This window comes from Leopardus geoffroyi, chromosome C2 (assembly GCF_018350155.1).
Source record: "Leopardus geoffroyi isolate Oge1 chromosome C2, O.geoffroyi_Oge1_pat1.0, whole genome shotgun sequence".
NCBI classification, from domain to species: domain Eukaryota; kingdom Metazoa; phylum Chordata; class Mammalia; order Carnivora; family Felidae; genus Leopardus; species Leopardus geoffroyi.
In genome coordinates this window covers 72,576,945-72,589,988 of record NC_059333.1, presented here as the reverse complement: position 1 = coordinate 72,589,988, position 13,044 = coordinate 72,576,945, and the positions used below count along the sequence as shown (strand labels likewise).

At 38.3% G+C, this 13,044-nt stretch overlaps 1 protein-coding gene across 1 annotated transcript in view; it reads right to left on the bottom strand.

The window, feature by feature from the left end:
* PAK2 (p21 (RAC1) activated kinase 2) overlaps positions 1 to 13,044 on the bottom strand; it is a 100,342-nt gene that overhangs the window by 12,129 nt on the left and 75,169 nt on the right. The window contains exons 9-13 of the mRNA XM_045502472.1: positions 10,272 to 10,320; positions 9,673 to 9,785; positions 8,468 to 8,585; positions 6,798 to 6,897; positions 3,861 to 4,057 (exon numbers count right to left, since the gene is read on the bottom strand). Of these exons, the coding sequence (XP_045358428.1) occupies positions 3,861 to 4,057; positions 6,798 to 6,897; positions 8,468 to 8,585; positions 9,673 to 9,785; positions 10,272 to 10,320 (577 nt within the window). The remainder of the gene's footprint in view (positions 1 to 3,860; positions 4,058 to 6,797; positions 6,898 to 8,467; positions 8,586 to 9,672; positions 9,786 to 10,271; positions 10,321 to 13,044) is intronic.

The window sequence follows — 13,044 nt, the reverse complement described above, 5'->3', positions numbered from 1 at the left end:
ATGCCTCAGGATGCAAGCTGAAAATTTTCTATTGTCTGTCTATGCCCACTTGACCTGGTGATCTTATCTAGCTGCATAGCTTTAAATAATTTCTATAGCTAAGTCTCAATTTTACACCTCTGGCCTAATCCTAGACTGGCATACCCAACAGCCTATTCAACATATCCACTTGGATATCTTAATAGAACATATCTAAAATATGCTAAAATGTTACCTCCTATCTCCCACCTGCCCCCACCTGTTCCCACATGCCACTCTACCTGTAGTCTTCCCCATTTCAGTTAAGGTGAACTTGAATTTCACCATTCCAGTTGTTTAGGCCAAATTCTTGGGTCATATCCCCCCCCCCCCCCCCCCCCCAGGCTCTCCTTTCCAAATACATCTAGAATCCAATTACTTTTCCCCACCTCTACTGATACCATTCTGGTCTAGTATACCATCATGTCTTGCCTGGATTATTGCAATAGCCTTCTAACTGGTCTTCTTGTGTCTATCCTTACCTCACTTGAAAATCTTTTCTCAACAAAGTAGCCAGAGTGATCTTGTTAAGATGTCAGTAAGACCATTTCACATCTCTGCTCAAAACTCTACAATGGTTTGCCTGTCTCACTTATGAAGAAGCCAGGATTCTTTTTTTTTTTAATGTTTATTTGAGGGAGTGCATGCACACATGCACAAGTCAGGGAGGGGCAGAGAGAGAGGGAGAGAGAATTCTAAGCAGGTTGTCAGTGCAGAGTCCAACACGAGGCTCAGACTTATGAACCATGAGGTTATGACTTGAGCCAAAATCAAGAGTTGGATACTCAATTGACTGATCCACCCAAGTGCCACCAAAATTCTTATAAAAGCCTAATAAAGCACTATACAGTCTGGTCCCATTTCTTCACCTATCTTTTTTCTCCTACTGTGTGCTCCCTGCACACTAGCTATGGAGGAATCTTAAATGGTCTTTGAATATACCACAAATGCTTCGGCTTCACAGCCTTTGCATGTACTGTTCTTTCTGACTAGAATGTTCTTCCCTTAGGTACCTCCTATGTTTCTTATCTCCTGTGTTCAAATGTCACCTCAGTGAAGCCCTCTCAAGCACTCATGTGAAATCAAACACTCCTGAATCCCTCCTACCAGTCAGGGCACTTAGACTCTATCATTTAATATATTACATACTATTCTGACTTATTTTATTGTTTCTCTCTACCTTCTATGAAGGCAGGAATTTTTGTCGGTAGACAGCACGTTGTATAGTGCCTACCGCAGAGCAGATACTTGAATCAATATTTGTTAAACAAATGAATGAAATTAGAGGATTTTAAAAATTGTTCCAAAGTGTTCTAAAATTAATCACTTCTATTAAAGTACTGTAATTGCTTGCTTGAACTGGAATCTTTGCAAAAGCATTCAGGAAAAAAGAGCGTCAAAATCCAAAGCCACCCAGACAGGGCCCCTCCTACAAATACCCATTACCTTGGCCTCTGGAGTCCATTTTATAACAAGTCCAACTTATTTGGAAAAAAATTAGAAAAGAACAATTTCTGGCAATAAGCCTATACTCATATGGTAACTTAAAAACTTTAAAAATTGCTTCATTGAGATACAATCCACATACTATAAAAATCACCCTTATTTTCTTTTTAATGTTTAGTTTTGAGAGAGACAGACAGACAGACAGAGTGCAAGCGGGTGGGGGGGGTGCTAGACAGAGAGGGAGACACTGAATCTAAAGCAGACTCCAGGCTCTGAGGGGTCAGCACAGAGTCCTACATAGGGCTCGAACCCAGGGACTATGAGATTGTCCTGAGCCAAAGTCAGATCCTTAACCGACTGAACCACCCAGGTGCCTCAAAAATCACTCTTTTAAAGTGTACAATTCATGGGGCACCTGGGTGGCTCAGTCAGTTAAGGATTCTGGATTTTTGGTTATGTCACGATTCCAGGGTCATGGATGGGATCAAGCCCTGAGTCGGGCTCTGTGCTGGCTATGGAGCCTGCTTAAGATTCTCTCTCTCCTCCCTCTGCTCCATCTCTGTGTGCATGCGCTCGTGGCTCTCGCTCACTCCCTCTCAAAAAAAAAATTTTTTTTAAATGGCTTTAAACAGAAACACACAAAAAGCAAGGTTATGTATTGATCTGTTGACAGAAATGTGACCAAAGGCTTGCAAGAACCCAACCCTGTATCTCCCCTAAAAACAACAGTTCAGAATTTGTTAATTCAGTGTTTGCAGCTTTGCAAAACCTGAATAACAAAAATCGATGGCAAATGGAATCCTACAATATATGACCTTTTGTGTATGACTTTCATTTAGCAAAATGCTTTCATGTTTAATGTTGCATATACCTGTACTTCACTACTTTTATTATGACTAAATAATATTCCATTGTAGTGGGATACCACTTTTGTTCATTCATTCATCAGGTGATAGACATATGGGTTTTTCCTACCTTTTGACTATTATGAATAATGCTGCTATGAACATTTGTGTACAAGATTTTATGTGGATAAAAACTTTTTTTTTAAAAAGTATTTTTATTTTGAGAGAGAAGGAGAGGGAATGCTGTGGGCAAGTTGGGGAGGGGCAAAGAGGAAGAGAGAGAATTCCAAGCAGTCTCCATCCACTCTGTCAGTCTGGAGTCCTAAATCCAACTTGGGGCTCAATTTCACTAACTGTGAAATCATGGCCTGAGCTAAAATCAAGAGTCAGATGCTTAACTGACTGAGCCATCCAGGTGCCTTTTAATTGTCTTGGGTATGTAACTAGCAGTGGAATTACTAGGTTATATGGTAACTCAACATTAACTTTTAGAGGAGCTGTCAAATTGTTTTCCAAGTGCTGCACCATTTTATAGTTCCACTAGCAACGTATCAGGGTTCCAATTTCTTCACAGTCTCACGAACACTTATTGTCCATCTTTTTGATTATAGTCATTATTTAAAAAAAAATTTTTTTTTAATGTTTATTTATTTTTGAGAGAGAGAGAGACAGAGCATGAGCAGGGGAGGGACAGAGAGGGAGGGAGACGCAGAATCTGAAGCAGGATCCAGACTCTGAGCTGTGAGCACAGAGCCCAATGTGGGGCCTGAACCCACAAACCATGAGTTCATGACCTGAGCCGAGGTTGGGTGCCTGACTGACTGAGCCACCCAGGAGCCCTGATTATAGTCATTCTTGAAGGTGTGAAGTGGTATCTTGTTTGGGTTTTGATTTGCATTTCTTTAATAACTAATGATATTGAGCCATATATGGTAATTTACAAGTAGAAGAAAGAAAGAAAGAAAGAAAGAAAGAAAGAAAGAAAGAAAGAAAGAAAGAAAGAAAGAAAAAACAAACTCCTAAACTCTTCACCTGAGAGAGAGAGACAGAGAGGGGGAAAGAAGGAAAAAACAAACTCCTAAACTCTTCACCTCAGCTACTGGAATATCTAATTGTTTAAAGTCTACTGACCCCATCTCTAACTCAAGACCCTAACTCTTTTGTTTGAATGTGACCTTTAACATCACCATCTACACAGTTTTCTCACAGATGCAATCTTGCTTTCCTCTCCTGTGCACTTGGTACAGAAGCCAAGGTTGAAAGTTGACAATCTGAAGGGTACATCTAGGGACACTTGTACAAAAGTGAGCAAATTCTTATGTGCAAACTTTAAAACCATACAGCTTACTAAAACTCTACAAACTCTTTACCTCACACATTCAACTCAATAACCCAGAAGCAAATAATTTTTAGATACAGAGGGCAGAGACTAGGTTATATCAACTTTGTATCTTAAATTTTTGGCGAGTGCCTGGCACAATCAGATTCTAAATAAATGTTCTAAAGAAATGTATTTTCCTAAAAATAAGGCTGGTGTTTAATTGGTCTTACCCTCAAGGGATTTTCATTGAGGTATGGAGGCTCTCCTTCTACCATCTCAATAGCCATGATACCCAGAGACCATATGTCCACTTTAGGGCCATAAGCTTTCCGTGTAACCACCTCTGGTGCCATCCAGTATGGCGTTCCAACCATGGTACTTCGCTTGCTCTGCTCAGGGGTGATCTGGGCACAGAAACCGAAGTCAGCTATAAAAAAAAAAAACACAAAAAACCGTATCTAGAGTTAATGGTGTCATGGATAGTTCCATCTAAGAGGTCATGATAGATGACAATTACAATGGACTGTTCAGCCTTTTTTTTTTTTAATGTTTATTTATTTTTGAGACAGAGTGCAAGTGGGGGAGGGGCAGAGAACGAGGGAGACATAGAATCTGAAGCAGGCTCCAGGCTCTGAGCTGTCAGCACAGATGGGACTTGAACCCACGAACTGTGAGATCATGACTTGAGTTGAAGTTGGCTGCTTAACTGACTGGGCCACCCAGGCACCCCAGTTTTTGTTGTTCTTTTTTTTAAAGACTGTATTAAAAAAAGTAAACCAGGGGCACCTGGCTGGCTCAGTCAGTAGTGCATATGACTCTTGATCTTGGGGTTGTGAGTTCAAGCCCCGCATTGGGCACAGAGCTCACATTAAAACAAACAAACAAACAAACAAAAAACAACAACTAAACCAGAATGGGTTTACAAATATTTTGATGATGTTACATACTCTTCACTTGTTTACTTTTACTTCCCACAAGCAAAGGACAAATTATCAGGTCTTTTATCCTAAAAATTTTAAAGAAGTTGAAAAAGGTCTAAAAGGAAAAGGTATCAAAGGTGAACAAAACTAAATTCTATAAAACCGGTAAAGGTCAGGAGGTGGGAACTAATTTTGAAGAAAATAAACAGAAGGTAGAATTACTACATATCTGACTTAGCAGACTTCTAGAAAACGAACAGCTTTAACTACAGCCATAACAAAGTCCTTGCCAGCATCACTCCACTCCAACCACCTTATTTTATAACAGGAGCAGAAAGCCTAGGTTAGCACTCAGTGTTAATTTAGTGGGAATATCAAGATGAGAATCTAGAATTTTCTCCTCCCTTCTACAGACCCATTCTATTTAAAAAGTAACTATTAACATTTAAGTTCTTAAGCTTTAGACTTCTTGTTATGAATTTACATAGGTACAAAAATTACCATGAACTGCATGGTTTATTTTACCTAAGTTAGGATACTTTGTAAAGTGCTTTTTATTATTTTTTTAAAGTAATCTCTACCCCCAATGTGGGGCTCTAACTCACAAACCTGAGATCAAGAGTCACAGGCCCCACCAACTGAACCAGCCAGGTGCTCCAGTATATTGTTTCTTAAAATTTATTTTGAGAGATTTTTCCATAGTTGTACACTGATCTACCTCATTACTGTAAATATGCAATATTACAAAATAAAAAGGCTTATAATTTATTTTATCATTCCTATGCTCCTTGACATTTAAGGTTTTTTTTTTTTTTACAGTGTTGCAGAGAACAACTTTGTGTTTATTGTTGTGCTTATGTTCAGTAAACCTATAGAAAAGAATCCTAAAAGCAATTGTTCCATCAAATCGTAATATTTATAGCTAAAATGAGTACTTCTAACAACCAGGGACTGTTCCAAGTATCTTATAAGAATTAACATACCTAATCCTTATGATAACTCTATGAGATAGGCATATTTATTAATATTATTCTCATTTTACAAATTGGGTAAGTAAGGCATACATATTTTTAGGTAACTTGCTCAAGATCATTCATCTAGTATGTGGAAGAGCCAGGATAAAATATTATCCAAAAAAGTCTAATTCAGTTTACATGTGTATCCACCAAAACAGTAGGAGAATGTCCATTTGTAATTTGCCTGCTGATTAAGATTAGTAATCTTATATTTTTGACCATCTAACAGAACCCTCTTTCTTGTGGTTGAATACTCTCTGGAGGAAATATCTTTAAAAAGAGATGTTGAAAAAGGAGCCAAACATTCTAGCAGAACAGAAGGAAAACTTTTTGATTTCTTGATCCAAGAAATGCCTTGAATTTTGCATAGTTGCAGGAAACTATGCAGAAGTTGTTCCTGAATCCTCCAGAGGGCCTGGATGAAACTGACAGATTATAGCCAACAGAGGAAAAGGAAGTCTAGGATTTTTTTCCTCCATGACTCTATCATATCTGATACAGAAGATAATTAGGAAAAGAGGTTTATAAGAGTTTTTTTCCCTTGTCATCTCTCAGGTCAGGGTCATATAGCCCTCCCTCAATTAGGCCATGCTTTACCAAATCCAAAGAAAGCTGAACAGCATTAATAAGAAAGATCTACCTTAACAGACAACAGAGAAAATTTTAGTTTATCTTTGGAAGGCAGCACCAACATTATAACAGTCCCAGGCACTTTTCTTCAGTGCTTTACATTTTTAATCCTCAGAAAAATTCTCAGATACTTAATCTTATTTTCCTTATCATATAATTGAGAAAATAAACACAAAGAGATTAAGTAACTCACCCCAAATTAGTCAGCAACTAGTAGCTTATCTGCTATTTAAACCCAAGCTGTCCAGTTGAGAGCTCATATTCTTTACCATTCTTTCCCTTGTCCTCCTCCATATATTAAGTCATAAAAATATTAATAGGTTAATTTTTTAAAGTTTACTTTGAGAGAGAGTGTGAGTGAGTGAGTGGGGGAGGGGCAGAGAAAGGGAGAGAGAATCCCAAGCAGGCTCCTCACTAACAGCACTGAGCCCAATGTGGGGCTTGAACCCACGAACTGTGAGATTCTGAAGGAGCCAAAATCAAGAGTTGGACACTCAGCCACCTGAGCTACCCAGGTGCCCCAATAGGTTTTTTGTTTTTTTTACTTAAACAAAAGGCAGAAGTATAACAAATAAATGTTATTTCTTCATTTGTTACTCACTAAGTTTAACCGATCCTTCCATCCCCAAAAGCACATTGTCACTTTTGATGTCTCTGTGGATCACTTGATTAGCATGTAAAAACTCCAATGCCTGTAAACACTGAACAAGAAAAACACGTATCAATGAAACAGTCCCTGAAAAGTCCAAAGGAAGTTCACACACAGTACTTATGGCCTGAGCATGACTTCAGAAGTCTAATTTAGCCACTGAAAAGTAGGTAAGATCCTGGGAGGTCTAGTTCCATCCAGGTGCTCACTGATGTGATGTAAGATAGTTTTCTCCCATTTCTTTTACAGTGGATTTTACATAAAGCTATATCCACAACCTAGACACCATTGATAAAAGAATAACTTTCCTCTTATGCTATGTTTCAGAAAGCATGGAGTCAGAAGTGAGGAAAAACTTACTCCTTCCTTAAATACAGGAACATTAGAGTTTTAAAATCTGCTTGCCCCTATGTTTTTGAATATAAACTGAGTATAAATTATAAACATGGAAAAAGCTGTTTTTATTTCTTACCCCCAAAAGAGGAAAACAACAAATAAAGGATGTACATTATGAATAACAACTAAAAATCTCATTCAAAATATTCTATTATTCATTCAAGGAAAAACAGATAAATTGTGTAATACTGTATTACATTTACCAAGCATTTAAGCAGATTCTTGAAAAGAACAAATCCTCCCCATAACACTGGTACAAATGAATAGAAACAAATTTGTCCTTCATTTAACTGCTTTCTCTAAGTTGCCAATTAGAAGGACCCCTAAAATAATTTTTAAAACAATTATGAAAAGAAATTAGAGAAACAAATTATATATAAATAGGAAAATTCTTTTTTTTTTTTAAGTTTATTTATTTATTTTGAGAGAGAGAGTGTGAGTGAGGTAAGGTCAGAGAGAGAGGAATAAATAGAATCCCAACCCAGGGCTTGAATCTACCCTAGGATCATGACCCCAGCTGAAATCAAAAGTCAGATGTTCAACCGAGCCATCCAGGTGCCCCATAAATAGATAAATTCTTAAGTTTTTATTAGCTTTTAAGTGATCAAACATTCTTAGAGATATCATATTATTGAAATATAATATTTATATTATAGAGTTCTTATTAAAGAGTTCTTATTTCCTTTCCTCCTGAAACAACCAAAGGCTTGGACTTATTGGGCAATTTGGCAGAATTCTATTGGCTGAAGCAACAGTATGTCTAAAAATTCATTAATGAATATCAAGAAACAACCAGTTTTTCACCTCCGATGAAATTTATAAAGCCAGAAGAAGCAAACTTAACACTTAAGGTAAACATGTGTCTTGCTTTGCCTGAGACAGTCCATGTTTCTACTGTTGACTGGCCCTCCCTTTCACTCTTAAAAGTACCCTGTTTGGATGCTAAATTTTAATGATCACCCTGCTGAAATTTACCTGTGAGCTGGGCTCTTCAAAAACCATGCTCCATTTCAGAATTATCTTATACATAAGAAAGGGTTTAAACTCTCATGTAGGATAAAATGGTATGGAGACGCTTGCCGCTTGCAAAGAATAATGTACATGGAGTGAGTATTTCACATAGTAAAAATTACCTGTGCAAAAAGCTCCTGCCCCCCCCCCCCTTTTTTTTTTACCTCCTGCTTAACCACACATTGCTGTACTTATCCAAAAGGGGACACACTCACCTCTCTGCATACAGCCGCAATTTGTGCTTCATCCATGCAGGTTTCCGTCACGACATCAGTAAGTGATCCCCCAGCAAGGTACTCCATTACCACAAACAATTCATCTCCCATCAGGTAGCTAAAATTATTATGAACACACAAAATACACTCACATTTTTATTTCACCACCACTCTGTGTTGAAGAATTCAAATGCCAGGCACCCTAATAACAAAACTAGAAAGTTGGAAGTTTTGAGAGCCAGGGAGAAAACTGGCAGGCTGAGAAAACAGCACAGAAAATTAACTGAGGGTCATTATGATTTTCCTGAGTGACTTGAAAGTTTGCCCTCAATTGTGACTTGAGTGTATACATAGATCATTCCAATTAAAATGACACTGTTTGGCAGTAATTATTAGTCCTGTTTTACAGATGAAGAGATGGAGGCTTGGAGAAGCTACTCATCTAAGTTCACACAGCTAGTAGGTGACAGAACTAGAATCTGAAGCCAAGTGTAACTAATTCCAAACCTTATGGCTTATCTTAACTGCCATGCTAGACTGACTTGAAACAGTATTTCCAAAAGCAGGGAAATATACCTGAGAAGTGGATTTTTATGAACATGTCCCCTATTACTAGGGCTGAAATCTAAAAATATGTTATCTTTTCCCCAGTCTAAATAAACTTCAATATGGCACTAAGAAAGTCATCTATAATCCTCTATCTCCAATATAATCACTATTTTAATTTTTGTTTATTTTTCTATTATTCTTCTTTCATTCACATATATGTAATTGCATAATGGTACAATATATAATTTTCTATTCTGCTTTCTGTTCTGCTATTTAACATCAACTCCAAAATTAAATGAGGTTTTGACACACTATCTGCCCATGAAAGCATTTAAAATAAAAACTGATGTAAGTTTAGAAACCATGTAGTCAGGCACCCCTGTTAGTCAACACATTAATCACAACTCATTCCATTAATGTTGCTGCTTGTGATCATTTATAATTAATACAAGCACCAGCAGCAATGTCCTTCATTTAACTGCTTTCTCTAACTTGCCAAGTGAGATATATGTAGAAAAAGGCCTGCTAAACTACAATGTGTTATTTTTTACCTCTCCTCCTCCTTCAAGCTTACTTTTCAACACTGACATTCTACTCAAGTCTTAACTCAAGGGGCTAGCCCCCAACACCAGGAGACTTGAAATACTCATATTTACCTGTCTAAGAAATTAACTATGTTGGGATTCTTCAATTCTTTCATCACTAGAATTTCATTAATGATTAATTCCTTCTTTGGCTGTTTCTGTAAATTAATCTGTTTAATAGCAACCTATGATGGAAAGAGAAACAAGAAAAATCAGAACAAGTTTTCTAATTCTCTTAGAAAATTACAAACACCAATCAGGTAATAATTTAATTTATTGTGTATCTATTATATTATCAGTGAGCTTACTCATAGGTAGTACTTTTACTTCCACACTGGCAATGCACAATGCTCTGTAATACAGAACCTAACTACTTTTGTATTTTCTCTAAACCTGATTAATCAGCCCAAGGTCATACCAATGACAGGAATGAATCCTCTTTTCTTTCCAAGCTGGGAAGATAATTTTTAAAATATTTGCTCCTTTATGAAACTCAATGCATAATTCCTTCTTTTTTTCCCTATTAAGAAAAGTGCTACAAAATTACATAAAGTAATTCTTCCAATATATTCAACTGAAAAAAAGATTCCTACTGGTTATTCACAGATGTGTCTAGTTTCTTCCTACACTAAAAGCTAATGGTAACACCCAAAGTATGAAAAAGAAACTACCTCCTGTCCCAATGCCACATCAGTAGCAGTGAAAACTGTACCAGAAGCCCTAGGGGGAAAAAAGACACAACCAGATTTAAGGTTTCTAAATCACTATCATTTATATATCTAAAAACTTTATACTTAGAACAATTACAAAAGGATTAAAGTACACTTAAGACTTAAACATCTTTTATTTATCTGTTTATTTTGAGAGAGGGAGAGAGCGCACACACACCAACATAAGTGAGCACGAGCAGGGGAGGGGCAGAGGGAGAGAGAGAGAGGATCCCAAGCAGGCTCCGTGCTGTCAGTGAAGAGCCCGACCAGGCTCAACCCCATGACCATAAGATCATGACCTGAGCTGAAATCAAGAGTAGGATGTTTAACCAACTGAGCCACCCATGCACCCCAAGATTTAACATGTTTACTTTTTATTTATTTATTTTTTAAAAAAAATTTTTAACGTTTATTTTTGAGAAAGAGAGAGACAGAGCATGAACGGGGGAGGGGCAGAGAGAGAGGGAGACACAGAATCTGAAACAGGCTCCAAGCTCTGAGCAGTCCGCACAGAGCCCGACGCGGGGCTCGAATTCACGGACCGCGAGATCCTGACCTGAGCCGAAGTCGGACGCTTAACCGACTGAGCCACCCAGGCGCCCCTAGACTTAACATGTTTAAACAGGAGTAAAAGCAAAACAAAAGGGGGAAAAATAAGAAAAAGGTAATCCCTGTGGCCAAAACTTATGTTAGAAATTTGTCATAAAAAGAAAGATAAAAGTGATAGATACTCATGGATCCATTTCCCTGCTTATGAAACAAAAAAACTACAAATAAATTCGTAATGTTCTTGTGTGCACTTTACAAAGGCATCCTCCTTTCTCCCAAAAGTAGTCTGTATTTGATGTGCACCATTTCCAAGCACATTCCTACACTTTAATTATAAAGGACATAGGTGTGTATCACTATAAAATACATTTAACATAGTTTTTAAATTTCTTATTAAGGGTTTCATTTTATAGATTTTTCTGCAATTTTTAAAAAATGTTTTAGGGGCGCCTGGGTGGCGTAGTCGGTTAAGCGTCCGACTTCAGCCAGGTCACGATCTCGCGGTCCGTGAGTTCGAGCCCCGCGTTCGAGCCCCGCGTCAGGCTCTGGGCTGATGGCTCAGAGCCTGGAGCCTGTTTCCAATTCTGTGTCTCCCTCTCTCTCTGCCCCTCCCCCGTTCATGCTCTGTCTCTCTCTGTCCCCAAAATAAATAAACGTTGAAAAAAAATTAAAAAAAAAAAAAAATGTTTTAAATGTTTATTTTTGAGGGAGAGTAGAGCATGAGCAGGGGAGGGACAGAGAGAGAGGGAGGGAGAGGATCCAGAGCAGGCTCTGCACTAGCTAATAGCAGAGTTGCCTGATGGGGAGCTCAAACTCACAAACTGTGAGATCATAATGTAAGCTGAAATTGGACGCTTAACCACCTGAGCCCCTATGGTGCCCCATGTGATTTAACGTTAATTCAACATTGGATTTGGGATAGGTGTTATTCATTCATAATAATAATTATTTATATTATTCAATATAATTTATCCATTATCATGCTCAAGAATATTAGGATGATTTTCAATTTTTGTTTTTAAACCAGTGATGCAACTAAATTTAGTTGTGTTTGTTAAAATAATTTAGACAGAGAGTATAAGCAGGGGAGAAGGGCAGAAGGAGAGAGCGAATCTTAAGTAGGCTCCACGTTTAGTAAAGAGCCCGACATGGGGCTTGATTCCACTACACTACTCTGGGATCATGCCCCTAAATTTAGCTTTTTTTTTTTTTTTAAGTTTATTTATTCTGAGAGAGAGAGAGAGAGAGAGAGAGAGAGAATGTGTGCACACAAGTGGGGGAGGGTAAGGGGAAGAGAAAGAAGGAGACAGAGAATCCCAAGCAGGCTTCCAGCTATCGGTGCAGAGCCCCATGAAGGGCTGGAACCCACAAACCCTGAGATCATGACCCGAGTTAACATCAAGTCACTCACTCAACCAACTGAACCACCCAGGCACCACTTAAATTTAACTTTTAAAAAGAAATTCATATATACAAACAGATTCATAAGTAAGTTTTCAAAAAAGACTTAAGTTCTCTTTCTAAATTCACAGAATACTTTTCCAGTGATTAATAACATTAAAAATTGAAGATGGTTGGGGCACCTGGGTGGCTCAGCTGGTTAAGCATCTGACTTCCACTCAGGTCATGACTTCACAGTTCGTGAGTTTGAGCCCCATATTGGGCTCTGTGCTGACAGCTCAGAGCCTGGAGCCTGCTTCAGATTCTGTGTCTCCCTCTCTCTCTGCCCTTCCCCCACTCATGCACACGCACTCTCTCTCTCAAAAAATAAACATTAAAAAAAATTAAAAATTTAAGATGGTCATTTGCTCCCAAGCAACAGAAAAAAAGTGTGGTTTAAAAAAAATTTTTTTTGGCATTTATTTTTGAGAGAGACTGTGAGCAAGTGGGGGAGGGGCAGAGAGAGAGAGGGAGATACAGAATCCAAAACAGCTCCAAGGCTCTGAGCTGTCAACACAGAGCCCGATGCAGGGCTGGAACCCACGGACCGCAAGATCATGATGAACCGAGCCAAAGTCGGTGCTCAACCGACTGAGGAGTCCCAAGTATAGTTTAAAAATACAAATTACTGGGGGTGGCTGGGTGGCTCAGCCAGTTAAGCGCCAGCCTTCAGCTCAGGTCATGATCTCACAGTTTGTGGGTTTGAGCCTGGCATTGGGCTCTGTGCTGACAGCTCAGAGCCTGG